The sequence below is a fragment of the Balaenoptera borealis genome (assembly GCF_965194805.1).
Source record: "Balaenoptera borealis genome assembly, chromosome: 17".
NCBI lineage: Eukaryota > Metazoa > Chordata > Mammalia > Artiodactyla > Balaenopteridae > Balaenoptera > Balaenoptera borealis.
The window spans coordinates 15,864,010-15,883,408 of record NC_138876.1 but is presented as its reverse complement, the minus strand read 5'-3'; the positions used below and the strand labels follow the sequence as shown (position 1 = coordinate 15,883,408).

General features: G+C 44.9%; 1 protein-coding gene across 4 annotated transcripts in view; it reads left to right on the top strand.

Moving 5' to 3' along the window:
• Positions 1–2,813: 2,813 nt before the first annotated feature.
• The window catches only part of NTAQ1 (N-terminal glutamine amidase 1), a 76,819-nt gene continuing 60,233 nt past the window's right edge, over positions 2,814–19,399 (top strand). The window contains exons 1-6 of one of the 4 annotated variants that reach the window (XR_014236262.1): positions 2,818–3,140; positions 8,656–8,755; positions 9,546–9,596; positions 13,795–13,943; positions 14,572–14,696; positions 16,848–16,999. Coding sequence is in view for 3 of the 4 variants with exons in the window: in XM_082363158.1 (XP_082219284.1) it covers positions 3,052–3,140; positions 8,656–8,755; positions 9,546–9,596; positions 13,795–13,943; positions 14,572–14,746 (564 nt within the window). In the remaining variant the exon portion in view is untranslated. Of the gene's footprint in view, positions 3,141–8,655; positions 8,756–9,545; positions 9,597–13,794; positions 13,944–14,571; positions 14,790–16,847; positions 17,000–19,399 lie in introns of all 4 variants that reach the window. The other 3 variants (XM_082363156.1, XM_082363158.1, XM_082363157.1) reach the window with 3 other exon arrangements.

The following is a 19,399-nucleotide window of genomic DNA, read 5'->3' as shown; positions in this document are numbered from 1 at the left end:
GAAACTGACACACAGAAAGGTTGGTGACTTGTCCAAGGTCATACAGGATAGGAAGTAGCTGAGAAAGGATTTGAGCTAGAGTCTCTGACTCTGGAGCTATTATTTTGTCTCACCTCTCAAGACAAGACCGTGTCATGGAGCTGCTCATGGCAGAGGTAGAGTCAGGTTGAGTTACTTAAGATGATAATAGTATTGAAGACATATGACTAAAAAGTCATGACAAAACAGAAAAAAAAAAAAAGCTGTGCAAAAATGGAAGGCAGCAATGAACTTTCCCTGGGAAAAGCTGCAAGTAAGGAAAGTGAAAGAGCACACATTAGATAGAAGATATGTATACCTTTTGCAGTTTTAGAGTGTCTGAGGAGTAGTAAGACACTCAGTGACAGGAGTATACGGTATATTGGAGATAATGGAGTGAAATTATACCACAAATTGTGGTTGCTAACATTTTTTTTAATTAAAAAAAATTATTTATTTGACCGTGCTGGGTCTTAGTTGCAGCAGGCGGGCTCCTTAGTTGCAGCATGCATGTGAGATCTAGTTCCCTGACCAGGGATCGAACCCGGGCCCCCTGCATTGGGAACGCGGAGTCTTAACCACTGTGCAACCAGGGAAGTCCTAGCTAACATTTATTATTACGTGTCAGCACATATTCTAACTGCTTTATATACATGAATTTAGTCAACCCTCATAACAACCCTATGAGGTAGGTGTTATTATCATTAACTTCATTTTAGATGAAGAAATTGAGGCATAGAGAGGTGAAGTAACTTTGCCCAAGGTCACACAAATAGTAAGTAGTAGAACCTACCTAGTTTGGCTTCAAAGTCCTGCAGTAGTCTGGGTCCAATAAGAAGAAACCACATGGTAGGTTAAACAAGGGAATTTGAATGTCAAGAATTAACTACGATAAAAGCGAACTGTAAGATAAAAGGAAACTATATGGTAACTAGGGCTGAGGGAGAGTACGCAAGGACAAATTTGAGAGGGGTCTGGATCTCGTTAGAGAACGCATGGGTTGGCTACCAGATAGCAGAGAAGTTTGCTGGTTTAGCTAGGCTGCAGGCAGTCTGGAGTTGCTAGGCAAACAGCAGAGAAGCTGGTGGAGGCGAGCAATCACCAACCGGCCCTGTGGGTAGCCACGAGAACCTGGGGGCCAGCAGGGACAGAAGGCCTTCAAGAGGCCTGGGTGGAATACTGGGGTGGGGGGGCAGAAGGACTGCTCAGTGTGTGACCCTGCCCCCCAAAAGGCTTGCTGAAGGACAATGGGCAGGTGGTTGCCTGCAGGCCTCACGGGGCTCTGGTTTCTGTGTCAAGAGGGCTGCATAAAGGTTATTGCCAGGCTGAAGCTGCAAGGTCGCAGAAGGACAGAGTCTGGGCCTGCGGCTGGAGCAGACCCTACTGGATATTTTCATGACCACACTCCTAACTCTGGTCGGGTCTCTCCTAACCACACTCCTAACTCTGGTCAGGTCCTAGAAACTGAAGGAAGCTTCTTCCTCCAGCGAACTTAACTGAGAAGGCTTAATATCGTGCTCACTTTAAAGAAGAAATGCTTAAAGGAATTCCATTTTTTATCACAGAGCCTATGTTGAAGTATGTATTTGGACCTGAGAGGCAATACACTGACACAATGACTTATGTTCAAAGTCTTTAGGACTTTTGGGCTTTACAATTCATGAGATTGGGAGAATCTAAAAACCAATAAAATAATCTAACAATTTAAGTTTTTATAATGGGAAATACCCTGATCAGCTATATATGTCACTTGCAAATTTAAACATTCAGAAGGATATAAGTCTAAAGTGATAGTCCTCCATACCACTCATTAACCAGAGATAAACACTTTTTTTTAAAAAGTTTTTTCTTTTTGGCTGGGTTGGGTCTTCGTCGCAGGACACGGGTTTTCTCTAGTTGTGGTGCGCGGGCTTCTCATTGCAGTGGCTTGTCTTGCTGCAAAGCGCAGGATCTAGGCGCGCTCATGGGCTCTAGAGCGCAGGCTCAGGAACTGTGGCGCACGTAGCGATAAACGTTTGACAATCTGGTGTCTTTCCTTCCAGACTGCCAGCAAATAAACAAATATATGATTAACACAAAAAGGATATCATGAGGACCCTTTCAAAACTGTTCTTACTTATACCTTTCTGAGCCAATATATTTGGAATTAACCTCCCCCCATCATCCTCTCCGCTCCCCCCCCCCAACTCCAGACTCAAACTAAACCTTTGTTTTTCACACAGAGGTCCTCTTATTTTATTTGCACACGTGGAGTCTTCCGAGTCTCATCTGCCACAGCCGGCAACAGGTTACAGGGTCTCAGACTCCTCGGAGACTCACGAAGCACCGTTTACCAACTCCAAGCCCTCCCCTGACTCCTCTCTCAAGCGGCCAGCCGGTGACCCCCTTTTCCCCCACGCTGACTACAACCCCGCTGTTCCCAAAACCTCCACCAAGCCTGGCGCCGCAGCCGCTCTAGGACCACGTGCCGCTCCGCCCCGCCCCTGGCCCCACCCAACTGGCGGGGCTTCGCCCACCAGGGACCACGCTGTCCTCCTCGCCCTGGGCTCCGCCCACTGTGAACTCACGCCTTCACCCAACCCCGGATCCGCCTACGTCGCCCTGGCTCCACCCTCACGGGACCAGCACTGCGCGCCTCGAGCTCCGCCCACCTCGTTCCAAGCTTCGCACGCCGGGACTTTGCGTCGCTCGCCCCGCCCAGGCTCCGCCCAACAGGACTTGCCCCACCAACCCAGGGCAGCTCGCGTCCGCCCACTGACCACCACCACCCCCGCCCCCCCGCCTCGGCTCCACCCTTCCGGAATCTGCAACGCGCGCCTCAAACTCCGTGCGCGGGGATCCTGCGCGCCTGCTCGCCCAGGCTCCGCCTACCCTGCCCTAGGCCCCACCACCTGGGGACGCCACCAGCGGCCTCGAGCTCCGCCCACTCCGTCCCCCGAACCCTCGTTGCGCGTAGTGCGCCGACGCCTTCGCTGAAGCCCGCCCGCGGGGCTGGTCCAATCGGTCCGCCTCAGGCCTGTGCCGAGGCCCACCATGGAAGGGGACGTCTCCGCCGCCGCAGCCGCCCACTACCAGCCGGCCAGCCCCCCGCGGGACGCCTGTGTCTACAACAGCTGCTACTGGTGAGGGGGCGCGGGGCCGGCTCCCGGCATCTCCCTGGCCCGCTCGACCGCGGCGTCGCAGCCGGGCCCCGCCTCTTCCCGGCCCCTCCCCGGGGGCGCTTGGGGCCTTGGCTGGCGAGTTTTCCGGTTTGAGGGGAGGAGGGAGCGGGAGTTGCAGCCCTTGTTCCTTGAGTCGAGTGTGGGCGTTTGGGTGGGTGAGTGGGTATTCGCCAGAGTGGTAGGGTCGGTGGTGCGTTACTTCTCCCCGGCTCCTTTCGCTTGGACGTTTGTCAGCAGATCTCAAGGCTTGGGCGGCCAGGAAGGGGAGTTGGAGGTGGAGGGTGGACCGCAGAGAACCTTTGGAAATTATTCTGCTGAAGCCTGCGTGGTTTCACACTGATGTGAAGGTCATCTTAATTTTGGAAGAGAATGAAAGCGCAAAGATCTTACAGTAACATTCCCAAGATCACCCAGCTAATAGCAGCCCGTCAGGTCCTTTTGTACCAGAAACCAGGATCTGAACCGCCTTGTCGTCATTATAATAGTGATTACATTTACACGTAGCACTTGATGTATGCCAAGCATTGTTCTGAGACGTTTATGTAAACGAAGTCATGTGAGCCCCACAGTTACACGAGGAGGTCGGTACTGTTGTCCCCATTTTAAAGGTGAGTACATTGGAGCACAGAGGGATGCAAGTAATTTGCCTAAAGCCACATAGCTTGTGAGTGAAGGAATGGGGATTTACACGCAGAGTTTGGCTCTGGAGTCCACACACTGTACCCCTGTCCTAGGCCACCTCTGTGGCTGAATCACCACTCTTATCTTGGTCCTTTTCACTCTCCCACCTACCTTTCCCTTGCTTGAATAATGACTTCTTTCCAGTCCCTGCACAAAAAACCTTAGGGCCCTCTAAAACTACCTTTCCCTCCTTCAGATGGTCACCAAACCGCTGCTATGAAGAGCTCCCCATTTGTTCAGCTCTGACTGCATGTCAAGCCTAGTGCCGAGTACTTCCATCCATGCTTAGGAGATAGGCCTTTTGTTATCATTCTCCTCACGAAAAGACTGAGCCACAGAGAGGCCTGTTGTTTGCCCAAGGTCACACATCTAGCCAGTGGTGGTGCTGAACCTGGAACCTCTGCAATGGTGGGACCATGCTTCTTCTGCACTTTACTTCTGCCCTGTCTCTCACCTCAGTCCTGTTAGTTCTTGTCCCTAACATCCATTGATTGTTTTATTCATTCATTCAGTAAATGTTTATTGGAGCGTGTGATGCATGATTCTAGGCACTAGAGATACAGCAGTGAAGAAAATAGACATGTTCCCTGGTAAGATCTCGTACTTCTTACATTTTGGTTGGGGGAAAGCAGACAAAACCAAGTTTAACCATGTTTGGGAGTGTTAAGTGCTATGAGAAACATAGAACAAGGTAAGGGATGATGACTCACTATATTATTAGGATATTTAAAGATTTTATTTATTTATTTATTTAGTACTCCAATAAAGATGTTAATTAAAAAAAGATCCCTAAGAAATTCTTTTGTATTCCAGAAACCACAAAAGATATTATTTATAAAATGACATTTGAACAGAGAGCTGAAAAAAGAGAGGGCGGGAGCTTTGTGGGTATTGGCAGGAGATCATGCCAGGCAGGGGGAACAGCAGGTGCAGAGGCTCTCAGAAGGAAGCGTGCGAGAGTATTCTAGGAACGACAAGGAGGCCTCCACGATTCGAGTGGAGCAGTCCCGTGGAAGAATAGGAGGAGGTGAATGTCTCTTTAATAGAACGTCTCCTTATAGTTCCTTCAGCCATGGGCCAGACCCTCCTCAGCTGGCCGTTGGGGCCTGTTTCAGTCCTTCCTAACAAGCATCTCTGCCCAGCTCTCCACTAGCCCATTAGGTCTTTAACTTCAGCTGGCTTCACACTGCTCAAAGCCATTCTAAATATGAACGTGCCAGAGAATCACCTGGAGCTTGTAAAACATGCAGATTTAGGGTCCTACCCCAGAGAGTCTGGATATGTGAGCAGCACGGTAGAGGAGTCTGAGTTTGGTCCATCAATCACGTTTCAAGGAACTCAGGCCTAGACAATAAAGTCTGTCATCTGAGTGTAGCAAGCCATCTGAAGATCTGGTCACCACCTGTTCCTTTGACCTCATTGTGAACCTGCCGTCTCTGCTCTACCCGAGGGTTTCTCAGCCTTGCCTCTGTTGACATTTTGAGCATGGAAATTCTTTGTTTGGGGGCCTGTCCTGTGTATGGCAGGCTCTACCCACTAGATGCCCATACCACCCTCGCCCAGTCTATCACAATCCAAAATGTCACCAGACATTGCCAGATGTCCCCTGGGGGGCAAAATCGCCTCTCATGGAGAACCAGCGCTCTACCCTGTCTGAACACATCAGGTAGGTGCACCTTTCTACGTTTGCTCCTGCAGATGCTTCTAACTTGAAATAAATGCCTCTCCTCTACTACTGTTAGCCTCTGTCAGATGTTACTTATCTTTTAAGACCCAACTTAATGATAATAGTGGAAGCCAATGTTTGTGTGGCTCTGTGCAGTTTGCAAAGCATTTTTGATTCTGTTGTAATTGTTCTGGATTTTTTCAAACATTTGTTGAGCACTTGCTGTGTGCTAGGGATTCTCCCCTTCTGCATGCTTCTGTGACCTCAGCCCATCACCGTTAACCCTTGCAGAATCCCAGCCCTAATACTGCTTTGTCAGCATTTCTGCTACCCAAATAATCAACTGACAGCCTGGGGCATTATTATCACCCACTTTTTTTTTTTTTTTTTTTAAACCAGTTAAATGAGTTCCAGGACTCACACCCGATCCAGGGCACTTTCTATTCCAACAGTGACTCCCAGCATTTCCAAGGATAAGGCCCTCTTATTTTTATTAGCATCGAAAGTCTCGAGATCCTCCTCCATAATATTGATTGTACTCTTGCAAAAAAAAATCCAGAAAAAGGGATTGCAAATTCAGTAACTCATGTTTAATTTTGCTTTTTCTCTGTGTAACATTCGCACATACTTGAAAAGTGATAGCAGAGTATGTCCAGGCTACATGTGTGTTCAGCCTACCACTAGTGCTTGTGGTACATATGCATTCAGGAACTTTTTGGATTAACTCTGTGCCCATTCTTGGGAGGGGGAAGGGGAACATCAGGGAGCACCCACTGACCTATACCTCCTCCATCGTCCTGTATCCCTCAGAATTAATGACTCCCTCCTCTGTGTTTGCTCTATGCATCTTCTATGGCCTTTATGACGCTTACTTATTTATGGATCTGTAGGGCTCCTCTGAACGTCTGTGAGCTCTAATTTATCATTACATCCTCCAGGCACTTAGCACAGTGCTTTGTACATCACAGGCTCTTTGTGGTCAACTCTCCAAAATGTCTATAGGATGGGCAGACAAATGTTTTCTCAAAACTTGGTCTGAGAACATCCAGATTAAAAAAATTTTAGCTACTACGTGTTACATGTCACATTGAAACAGTAAAATTTTGTTACTCCGTGCTACACATCCTGTAGAATTAGTAGCAATCTCCTGTTGGTACCTCTACCACCATTTTTTTCTGTTAAGGCTTCTTAGGTGTTTTAGGGAAAAACAAAATCATAGAAAAATACAGACGCTCAACTTCGGTACTTTTTTTTTTTTTTTTTTATTTTAGAATGCTTTTTATTTCGACACTTACAGGATGTGTGTAAGGCATGTTCACAAGTATTTGTTTGACGTTATGTACAAAACACGTTCTCTCTCTCTCCAGCTGCTCTTCTTTCCCTTTGTACCTGCTGCTACAAACTGGGCCCTGTGTATCTTCATATCTACAAGTCCTCAGTTATTTTGAACATGCAGACAGTGTTTTAGGGACCTGCTTCAAAATATGGAGGAAGCTTCTATGCACTAAGTCACTAAGACATCAAAACTCACAGGGAACCAAGGCAGAGGGAAGCAACCAAATCAGCTCATGAACTTGGGGCTGTGAGCTTCTAGGGGGTAACAAAGAACACACGGAAAAACATTTTTTGACCCTTCCTGTTTGAGAGAAATGGAATGTGTCCACAATTCATGTTTCTTCAACTTCGGTACTTTAAGCCTAGTTGTATGGAGCGTTGAGACAGGTGGACGAGAGCAAGACTGAAGGGAAAGTGTGTCTTTCCACAGAAAGGCGCCAGTCCTCAGTGCCGTTTGTGTCTTGCCTCATTTTCGGGTAGCATGGTGTAGGTGGCTGGAAATTAGGTTTTGACAAATCGAGTCAGTTGTGTGAGCAGGGTGTTGGTGTAGCTCATTTTGAGCGGAGGTGCTGTGTGACTCATTAGAAGAAGACAGGACCCCAAAGCCTGGGCTGTGAATACTGCCAGGAGTGACTGGGCTTGCCCATGCTGGAGTGTGGCTACCAGTGTGGCTTGGTTTGATGCACTGGACACTGCTTTACTTGGAGGGCTCTACCACTGCTTCAGATAGCTGAAGGCCTCTCATATAGAAGAGATTCATCTGGGGCAGAAGTATAAGGAAGGTGGATTTCAGTTCAGTATGAGGAAGAACTTTCTAAAAGTCAGGACCTCTTCCTTACCGGAGAGGCTCAGGGAATACCACTCACAAGGGGCTCCCTCCAAAAGAATTCCTGGACATATCACATCGCTGTCCCGATACTTTCCAGTCAGGAGTCCTCCTACAAAATACCCATCCTGCCCCATTCCAAAGGGGAGCAGGAAACCAATGTTAACTAAGATTTCTTGAGTGTTTATGATGTGATTATACCCATTTTACAGAGGAGAAAAGCAGACACACAGGGAGGTCAAGATGTCCAAAACTTCTTACCTTGTGAGTGGCTGAGTTGGAGTTCCAGCTGTATCTCAAGTCCCTGGACTCAAAGCTTATGGAATATTGCCATAGCATTTGAGTAGTTTATTAAATGCCTCCATACCCTAGTACTGCTGACAGAGGTAACGAGCTCTGCGTCTGCAGAGGGGTCCATGCGCAGTTTAGGTTGGTAACAGCTTGCTGGGGATTTATTTTTTTAAAGCTTTTTAATTTTTAATTTTTAATTTATGTTTGGCTGCGTTGGGTGTTCGTTGCTGCGCGCGGGCTTTCTCTAGTTGCGGCGAGCGGGGGGCTACTCTTCGTGGCGGTGCACGGGCTCCTCAGTGCTGTGGCTTCTCTTGTTGCGGACCATGGGCTGTAGGCGTGTGGGCTCAGAAGTTGTGGCTTGCAGGCTCTAGAGCGCAGGCTCAGTAGTTGTGGCACACAGGCTTCGCTGCTCCGCGGCACGTGGGAATCTTTCCAGACCAGGGATCAAACCCGTGTCCCCTGCATTGGCCGGCGGATTCTTAACCACTGTGCCACCAGCAAAGTCCCTTGCTGGGGATGTTTTTGAGAAGGTTCAACTGTTAGCCAGTTGTTGGATGAGATGGTGTTTCAGGTCTCTACCAATTTTTTTAAATGTCATTATCAGTCTTTTGTTCAAATTTGAAAGACATAGAGCGTTCTTGCTTAATTATATTGATTAAACAATTACTTTATTTCAGTGAAGAAAATATTTGGAAGCTCTGTGAATACATCAAAAACCACGACCAGTATCCTTTAGAAGAGTGTTATGCTGTCTTCATATCTAATGAGAGGAAGATGGTAAGTTGGGGAGTGATTGTGGAAATTTAAGATTACATTAGAAGCTAAATAGACCATGGGTTTAGCACTGTTCTAAAATGTGCTTTATAAAACACAGCAACATTTTAAAGTTTGTTTTTGAATGAGATTTTTTTCCTACCAGGACATGGTTGAGTTAGTAGAGCTTAGTCCCTTACTTGCAGATAAGGAAATATGTGATGGTATGTTTATGCAAATAAAATCTACTTTCTTTAGGTATTAAGTTAGAGCATTTTAAATTAAACTTAATTTTTAAATTAAGTTAGAGGCACATATTCTCAGGTTTGAAGTAAAGGTTTCTTTGTTTCTGGAGTTTTAATGGAACTGTAGTAAACTTCTATGAAGTATTAAGAAAAGTAAGCCCTTAATATTTTGTAAAGCACTTTTGCGAGCATCATCTTGTTTGATCCCAGTGGAAACCCTGTGAAGTAGACAAGGTCCAGACAGCTGTCTCTGTTTTATAGATGAGGAAATAGAGACTCAGGGAGGTCCCATGAATAATTAAGTGGGAAAGCAAGATTTGAACCTGCCAGGAATTCAAATTCCTAGTTTAGGTCTCTTTCTACTCTCCAGAAAACATCTTGTAATTAATTATTGCTCCTTCATTGTTAAGGACACTTGGAAGGATTTGGATTTCTTCTTATCCATTCATTCTTTCACCTTGATTGTTGGTTGCCTAGAAATATTTTATTTTTCATGTATGTATTGCTTTAAAGAATTTAGTAGTGGTTTAACTGAAGTTGTGGCTTAGGAGAGTTATTGTATTTTGTAGATACCTATCTGGAAACAGCAGGCAAGACCTGGAGATGGACCTGTGATCTGGGTAAGATGGTCAACACAGACAGCTTCTGATGCAATAGTACTTGTAATCCATGAGTGGTCTTTATGTTTTGGTAGAGCAGAAATGATGGGGCAGTAGAGAAAGACTATGATAATTATTAATAATTTGACTTCCTGACGATAGATGTTATTTGGTCTAAGGTAGAAGCACTTATGGGCATGTTTTCTTTTAATTTTGAAATTATTATAGGAATGATTTTAAATGGCTGATGTAGCAGATATATTTGTTATCTAGACTCTTGTCTATTTAGCACTGGAAGGAACTTGAGCAGTATCTAGTCCAGCTGCACAGTAGAATTATCCAGAGACTGTTAAAAATACAGATTTCTGGGAATTCCTTGGCAGTCCAGTGGTTAGGACTCAGGGCTTTCACTGGCAGGGGCCTGGGTTCAATCCCTGGTCGGGGAGCTAAGATCCTGCAAGATGTGCGACATGGCAGAAAAAAAAAGAAAAAAGAAAAAAAAAATAAAGGTTTTTGATCTAGTCGATCTAGAGGTTCAGGAGTTAGTGTTCTTAGTAAACTTCTGAGTGAATATGACTGGCATTTGGAAAACATGGATCTGCTCCAACCCCTTCATTTTTCAGGTGAAGAAACAAGCCAAGAAAGGCAAAGTGACTAGCTCAGGGTCATTTAGCTGATCATTGTCAGGGCTGGGTCCTTTCCGGTACACATCCATATGTCACCTTAAACTGGTCCCCTGAAGAATGGAATTGTTTATGCTAAGAAACATGAAGATAAAGTAAAACTCCATTCATGATAATGCAACAAACATCGGGTTTCTGATGCTTATTTAGAATAAGATATCATTTGAATTGGCTTCATTCACTTACTTAACATATATTTATTGAGTGCCTCTTATATGCCACGCTCAAAATAGACTGAAATCCTTGGCCTCATGCTCTTGCTTCCTTCACCAGCAGGGGATCCGCTGCTCTAACATTGAAGCCCAAATCCAGCAGTGTTGGGTTAGGAGTGCAGGCTGAGTCGGACACATTGGGGTTAAACCCCAGTCCTCACATTGGTGGGCTGTGTGAGCTGGACAGGTTGTTTACGCTCTTTCTTCGGTGTCTTCCTCTGGTCACTGGAGGCTTTGGTGAGATAATGCATTTGAAGCATTGTCCTGGTATCTGGTACCAGTGCTCTAGAAGAGTTAGCTATTATTGTTAGCAGAGCTACAATAACCCCAGTTGCGTACTGTCCATCTGCCCTAGCAATCATGCCCATTGCTGAAGTGCTCAGCTGATTTTGAGTCACAGTCTTGCTTCCTGTCTTCAGGAAACTCGCAGGGAAAGGACCTGTCCCCCTTTACACAGCAGCTCATGGCGGCTCAGGGTGGGGAACCTTGTTTCAGGAAGTGTCCCCACAGATTTTCTATGTGGAGTAAGTCTCTGGCAGATTGATCTGGGTCTCACTGCTGTTCTGTTGCAGGGAATGGGTAGGCTTCCCTAAGTGGGTAGAGGCATGATCCCTGAAGGAACAGATCACTCTCTAAGTGGACATCCCTGCCTCTAGCCCCACTGGGTCTTTTCCAGGCATTTGGACAAGCTCTGTACCCAACTCAGAGAGTGAGGCTATTGCTGGAATCTGCATTCCTTGGTTCCCCATCTCTGCCGTGAAGGTGACTCCTAGTTGAGACCTGCTTTCCCTCTCGAGTTCACCAACCATCTGTTAAGTAGGAATATGGACCCGAGCTAACCAGAAGGATATTCCTTGTTTATGCTTTTTCCTCTCTCTCTTTTTTTTTTGGGTTGCACCTCGTTCCCTGGTCTTAGTTCCCCGACCAGGGGATGAGCACACGCTCCCTGCAGTGGAAGTGTGGGGTCTTAAACGCTGGACCGCCAGGGAAGTCCCTGTTTGTGCCTTTCCACAAGTTGTGTCCTCCTTCTGGGAAGCTCTCCCCTTCAGGCAAGAGGCAGTGACGGCAGCCTTTCCTCAGTGAAACGCTCCTTAGCAGTTGCCTGCCTTTTCCTCCCCGCCCACACCCACCCCCCCACACCTTGGTTGGCTTTTTATAAGGCTGATTATTTACATAGTAGTCTCATTAATTCTCTCAGTAATACTGTGAGTAATACTGTGAGGTAAACACCGCAGTGATCTCCGTCCTATAGAGGAGGAAGCTGGCTGGTGGTGGGGCTGAGGCTGAGCCAGGTGGCCCCGCTTCAGGTGCCTTTGCCTGCGTGCTCTCCCACCTCCGCTGAATTACCTCATCATCTCGTTGGTCTGCAGCAGTTGACTTGTGTTTCCCACTCGCTTCTCTAGGAACTCCTTGAGGGTAAGGACCTATCTTTCTCATCTTCGTATCTGTATTTTAATAGCATGGTTTCCCACAAAAAAATAGGGAGTACATATTTCCAACAAAACAGTAATACAGCATAGAAGACGTCAAGAGAGAAACAGATTTTGGATACGGCGGAGACTACTTCTGGCAGGGGTGGGAGAAGATCAAAGATGGGCTCATGGGGAAGAAAGCATCTGAGCCGGAGCTTGAGTGATAGATGTGCGGAGAGCGGAGGAGAAGGTGATGCAGATGGAGCCGAGTAACGAGCACGCCTGGGGGAAGGGAGTCGTGGACTGTTACCGGGGGAGCGGCGCTTAGTTCATGTATCTGGAGGGTAGGATGCATTAAGGGGAGGACAGGGAATAAGCTTTCGCTTCCGATGCTATTCTGCTTTCTAAGATAGAACTGGAGCCAAAGGAAGCACTTTCAGCTCTGATGGTGCAACATCTCCAGTCTCAATTATGTTCCCCACCTCACTGGGTCAAATGAAACATCGTTTGAGAAAGTGCTTTGTAAGCTCTGAAGTACTAGAAATGTAAGATGGTATTTCTAACATTGTATTAATGTGATTGAACTTTTTATCTCGCAGTGCTGTTCTCTGTGAGCGCGTTTTTCTTCTGAGGAGCTCTAAGCATCACACTGCCCTCATGTCCATTGATAAACCTCCCTGACGTCCCTTCCAGCCCTTAGCTGGTTTGGGCAGTGCCCCGTGTCCGGGAGTGAGAGTGAGAATTCACATGTGCGCTGGGACCCAGCTGTGCAGGAGAAGCTGTCTGTATTCTTCTTCCTTAATGGCTACAGATTAGGGCTTGGCTGACTTAAAAACAATAACAACCACATTTTAAAGTCCTTCCCCTCTCCAGGCTCACCTCAAGCTGTCCCCTTTGTTAATGGTTTGGAGAATATCCTTGTAGACTTGTTTCTCTGTACTCGTATGCATGCATGTGTACTTCTGAATGCACATGTCTGTCTTTATATACACATAAATTTAAAAAATAATGTATAATACATAATCTTCAATTTGCTTTTTCCATCCAACTGTGTAACATGGACTTAGTCCAATTTCCACAAAAATTTACCTACTTCTCTTTAGCAGCTGCGTAGGACTCCGTCCTATGGCTGCATCGTGATTTGTTAACCATTCCCCTCTTGGTGGACTTCTGGTTGCTTCTGAATTTTCAGTGTTATAAACAGTGCTGCAGAGATTTTCTTTGTTTATATACCCTTACATGCATGTGGCCAGACTTCTATAGGCTGGATCCCTAATGGTAAAATTGCTGGATCGAAAGGTGAACATTTAATGTACATGAACATTTCCACTATTTGACTGTTCCCTGTCGCTGGACATTTGGTCTGCTTTCAGGGTTTTGTGTTTGCTTTATTTTGCTATTATAAGGAGGACTGTCTTAGTCTTGTATATGTTTTTTTGTTTGTTTTTAAGGCTTCAACTTTTTTTTTTTTTTAAGATTTATTATTTATTTATTTTTGGCTGTGTCGGGTCTTAGTTGCAACACGTGGTATCTTCGTTGAGGCATGTGGGATCTTTTGTTGGTGCACGCGGGCTTCTCTCTAGTTGTGGTGTGCGGGTTTTCTCTCTCTAGTTGTGGTGCACGGGTTCCAGAGCGCATGGGCTCTAGTTTGCGGCACGCGGGCTCTGTAGTTTAGGCGCGCGAGCTCAGTAGTTGTGGCGCGCGGGCTTAGTTGCCCTGCAGCATGTGGGATCTAGTTCCCTGACCAGGGATTGAACCCACGTCCCCTGCATTGTAAGGCGGATTCTTTACCACTGGACCACCAGGGAAGTGCCTTGTATCTGTTTTTGATGATATATATGCATTATTACTATAACCTTGGAATTCACCATCATAAGGTAACCTGGTTAACTTCAGCAACTTTTACTTCTAGGATTACCATGTTGTCTTGCTTCATGTTTCAAGTGGAGGACAGAGCTTCATTTATGATCTTGACACTGTTCTGCCATTTCCCTGCCCCTTTGATACTTACGTGGAAGATGCCTTTAAGTCTGATGAGGACATCCATCCACAGTTCAGAAGGTGAGGAAATTCAGGGTGGATTTACCTACTTTCTGAAGTTGGGCCTTGACAATTAGACAGCGTTACTTTGTGTGTTTGTTTTTGCATTGGTTTTGTAAAGATCACTTGTCTTGGCTTCACCATTGAGTTGATGTTTGAGAATCATGTGCTCTACAGAAAATTCAAAATGTTTTAAAGTTTTAAAGGTTGTCCGTTGTATAAAAGGTTGGCAGTCTTTAAAAATTTGTGTGATGAGATCCAGAACATTTTCTAACAGTCGTTTTGGGGATTTCTCTCATACTCTTCGTTTTGGGTGGGTGGGTGGTGGGGTGGCGGAGCTGGATGCCTGGTGATGACAGAAGTCTGAGGGCTGAGATGGCAGCACCTGGAAATTACGCCCTTTGCCCCTCATATATACACTGAGTAAGTAAAGGCAACCGGGTACACTTCCATGCCTTTGTAGTTTGGGATTTCAGCTGATCATTTCTCATGGCATCTTTAACAGGTATTAAAGCTACATATATATTTGTGTATCACTAATAGTACAAAAATGCCTGTCTAGTTTTGTGCATGTCATAGAAAATGAGTCTATATGAGAATTGAGTTAGAATTTCAACTGTGATATAAACGAATGTTGGTTTATGTACAGGAAATTTAGAGTGATCCGCGCAGATTCCTATTTGAAGAACTTTGCTTCTGACCGATCTCACATGAAAGACTCCAGTGGAAACTGGAGAGAACCTCCTCCATCATATCCCTGCATTGAGACTGGAGGTGAGCCAAGGACGCCCTCTCACAGGGGTTGCCCATCACTGTGCAGATGAGCGTGGCCCCTTAACCAGGGACGAGAAGCGCGTTGTTCTTCGGGTAAGACTCCCTGAGTGGTGAGAGGTAAGAGGGAGTGTAGTTCTTACATTTATCAGATGCAGAAATGAAGGCACAGGGCGCAGGACCGGAAGGTGCCAGAACTCATGGGAGAGGAAAGGCGTGAGGGAGCCGAACCACGACCCCGTTGCCGGAGTGCTGGGTGTACCTGCTGCTCGCGCCCTGGACTTGGGGAGATCTGCGTGTTTGTGCCGCTTAGCGGTGGGACTGGTAGCGCCTTGCCGTGGTGGGTGTCACGTGATGGTGAAGGAAATCCCCAGTGCATCTTTGGGATATGTGAAATGTCGTTTCACTGGCTCTGTGACAAAATCTGCATTAGAAGGAGGTGAGAGCTAGCAGGTTTTATTGCCCCACTCATCTCATTTATGTGCTTTCTCAAGACTTAAGTAGGTAAAAGATTCTTCACTGTGTTACTATTGTTTGGCATTCACCTGAGTTGGAAACATTATTTATGGTGGGAATTAATTCGCAACGTTGCCATTTATTGGTGGAACATCCCCTCACAAGGATGTACCATCTGAGTGAAAATGCTCTGTAAGCCGTGAAGGATGCCAGAAAAATAGGACATTAGTGTTCAGAGTTCAGCACGGGAGAAAGTAAAAAATATATTTGGTATATTTGAAGTGAGTGAACACTGAAAGAGGATTCCAACTCTGAATTTTGAGGCTCTCTGTGAAAAGCTCTCATGATTTTTAAAGTTTATATTGGAGTTACTTTGGGTTCACCAACCTGGTTCCCAGCCTCAGCATTAGAATTGGGATAGCTCAGGTCAGGAAGGGGCATCATGGGTCTTGCTTTCAGTCTCACAAACCCTGCTATGCGGCGTGGTCTGGACAATGCTTGCACGGCTCCCCGTTTCTCTTTTACACGTGAGCACTAACGCAGAGCCTGACACATCGTGGACCTTCAGTAAACACCACCTTGTCAGCCCCGGTCGTTCCTTTGGGTTTTAATGACTACTTCCCAGGAGGTGCCTGGCAAAGGTGCCAGGCTTTGTGCCAACCCCTTCACATCTTATTAACACTTACTCTTCACTTGGTAGACGTGCACTGGAGCGCGTGAAGGTTCAGCCCTCCGCCTGCCCCCGGTGCCCAGCTGGAAGGAAGTAGGCTCCATTAGTACCCTGTGCTCAGGAGCGGGGAGCGCGGTATCTTTTTTTGCCTTCTATGTACTAGCTCGTCAGGGGCCTCCTGAGGTTGACATTGGGACTCAAAGGAATCTGCTCTGAATGTGGGATAAACATACTGGTTTCTCGTGTAGTAATTTAACCACATGTTCATGGTCTCTTGTGTGGTAAATCCATTACTTCAAGCCCTGTATTTATCAAAGGAATGTATTTGAAGTTAGGAGACAGGGGAATTACCTTTAGCTAATTAGTATTGCTTTGTAAAAAAAAAAAGGTTAAAAAAAAAAATGGTTCAAGAAGACATCAAACTTTAAACTGATGCAGCTTTGTTTTTTTCATAGCAGCTTTCCTTGGTCCCCTGCATTTAGTTATGGAATTGGCCTTTAGGGCTTAAAATTTAGTACATTTGATGTGTTGCACATTATAATTAAGCCTATACATTTAATAATTTTGGTGGTCATGTGTCGGCAGGCCCACTATTTTCAATTCAGCATTTAGTGTATTTTAAATAAAGGAACTCTTTTTTTTTTTTCTCCCCTCCCTGAAAAAAGAAGGAAACGGAGATTCACAGTTTTGCAGCCTTGCTCTGAAGGCTCAGTTCCAGTACCAGCCACAGATGGTTCAGTTCTTAAGGACATTTCCCAAGTCTTGGGCTGAGTTATAGGGTCTACCATATTTGTTCCCTTCTCTTTCTGAGCCCTTTGCTGCCTTTTGTCCGCGTTTACCTCGCATCTCCTTGTCTCAGGTGACGTGTTATAGTAACACTGGCTAATTTGAGCCCAGCTGGAGGACCAGTGTTATGTAAACAGAAATGTTGTAGTGCCTCTTGGGGAGATTATAGGCAAGTGCTGATCTGTTATACGTTGATCTTTAAAAATTAAAAAAATTCTTATTTTATTTTTATATGTTATTAGGTAATGAATGCCTGCAGATCGTAATCATCTTTATTTACTTACATTAAAAAGCCCTAGAAAATGAATACAGTTGTATTTCAGAAGTTGAGGTTTCATTTAGCCATTTGTTAAAGATTTTAGCTGACTTGCATGGAGTCTGGCATCTACCCCAGGTAAGCAAGAACTTTTGCCCCATCTCTCCTGGGAGGTGCCTGTTTTTCCTTTATTTTGGATTCCTTGGTCATCGTGCATCCCTGGCTCTCTGATGACTTCAACAGAAGTCCTGCTTTTGCTGATGATCTAGCTTTTCTTGTTGTAAGGGTGGGAGTGACTCTGTTTCTAGTTTTCTGTATCCTAAGTGCTTACCTTCATTTTTGAAAGATATATTTGTTGGGTAATGTATGCTAGTTTTACATGTTTTTTCTTTCAGTTTTTTAAAGGTGTCTCTCTCTTGTTCTCTGCTTGCTTAGTTTCTGATCAAGGAGCATGCCATTGTTCTTGTGTTTGTTTCTCTAAATGTAGTGTGTGTTTTTTCCCTGCTCCGGCTGCTTTTTAAGGTTTTTCTCTTTATCTCTCGATTTCAGCAATTTGGTTATGATGGACTGTAGCATAGTTTTCTTTAGGCTTATTCAACTTGAGGTTTGTTAAGATTCTTAGATTGGTGGATTTATAGTTTTCATCGAATTTGGAAACATTTGGCCATTATTTCTTCAAATATATTTTCTGACCTCTCCCCTTTTTTAAAAAAAATTCTTGTCCTTCCCCTGCATGTATGTTAGATGGCTTGTTACTTCTCTTAGGTCAATGATGTTCATGTTTTTTCAGACTTTTTCTGTATGTGCTTCATTTTGAATAATTGTTTTGTCTATAAATTTATTGATCTTTTCTTCTTCATTAACTAATTTGCTGTTAATCCCATCCAGTGCTTTTTTTTTTTTCATTGTACATATTTTATTTTTTCATCTCTAGACATTCCATTTGGGGCTGATTTAATATCTTCCATTTCCCTCTTTGTCATGCTCATGTTTTACCCTACCCTTTTGAGTATATGGAGCATGTTTATAATAGCTGGTCCTTGTCTGCTGATTCTGTTATCTCTGTCGTTTCTGTCTGTGAATGTTGATTGATTTTTCTCCTGGTGTTGAGTCATATTTTCCTGTTTCTCTGTGTGATTCGTAATACTTGGTTGGGTGCCGGGCTTTGTGAATTTGAGGTACTTTTAAAAACAGTGTTGGCTTTGCTTCTGGCATGCACTTAAATTCCCGGGGGTCAGCTGGATCCTTTCAGGGCTTGGTTTTAGGCTTTTTTAGTTCAAAGCAGCCTTTCACCCAGGGCTAATTTAGCCCCACTGCTCTGGTGTGACCCTTCTGAGGATTCTGTCAAGTGCCCATGTGTTATGAGTTCTCTCTACCCTGGCTGGTGGGGACCATGGAAGTTCTGGGAGTTATTAGACTGACTGCTTTTTGGTGCTTCTTTCCTGGCCTCATGAGATTAGTCCTTAACCAAAGACTTAGGGGTAGAGGAGTGAGTTCCCTCTGCAGAAATCCGGGACACTCTCTGCGTAGTTCTCTCCTCTCCCACACTGTGTCCCTCACATGTAGCTGCCAGGCCCTCCTGAACTTGGATCTCTGTCTTCCCATCAGCGGGAAACTCCCATGCTGTTTGTGTCCCTGCCTCAGTGCTGTGGTCTGGAAACAGCCCCCCGGGCAGTGAGCTGGAGGGATCCTACAGCTCCTGCCCTTGTTTCTCTTTTCTTAGCAGTCAGTCGTGTGTTGCCCATTGTCTAGTGTCTGGAAACAGTCGCTAAATATATTTTGTCCACTTTTCTGACAGTCTGTGGTGGAAGTGCAGTTCCCATAACAGTTCTTTGACGAGTAGAAGCATCTCTGTACACACTTAAAAATTTGTAGTATGGAAAATTTAAATCATATACAAAACAAGGCAGAACAGTATATTAGACTTTCAGCATTTATCAGCTCACGGCTGATATCCCATCCACCTATATCCCATCCACTTTCCCCCTTCTTGTATTGTGTTGAAGCAAATTCCAGATATTATATCCTTTCAACTCTAAATATTTCAGTATGAATCTCTGAAATATAAGGATTAGTTTAAAAAATATATGACCACAATGCCATTATTACATCTAAAAAAATTAACAATAATTCTTTAAAATCAACCTATATCTCTGTAGTCAGTGTTGAGATTATCGCAGTTATCTCATGAAGTCATAATCTTTTTTCATGTAGTTTGTTCATTTGAATCAAGGTCCAGATACAACCCCCCCATCGTGCTTGGTTGGCATGTCTCTTTAGAGTCATTTTTAATATGTAGAGATTCCTAGTCCCACTCTCTGTTTTTTTTTTTTTTTTTCTTGTAATTTATTTGTTGAAGAAATGAATCTGGGAGAAACGGTCTGGATTTTGCTGATTGTATCTCTTTTTCATCCTCTGTATTTCCTATAAATTGGCAGCTGTATCCAGTAAACTGGCAGTTTGCTTATTTATGCATTTTTTCATTTAACTTTTTATTTTGAAATAACTTTAGACTGCTAGGGAATTGGTTAAAACAGT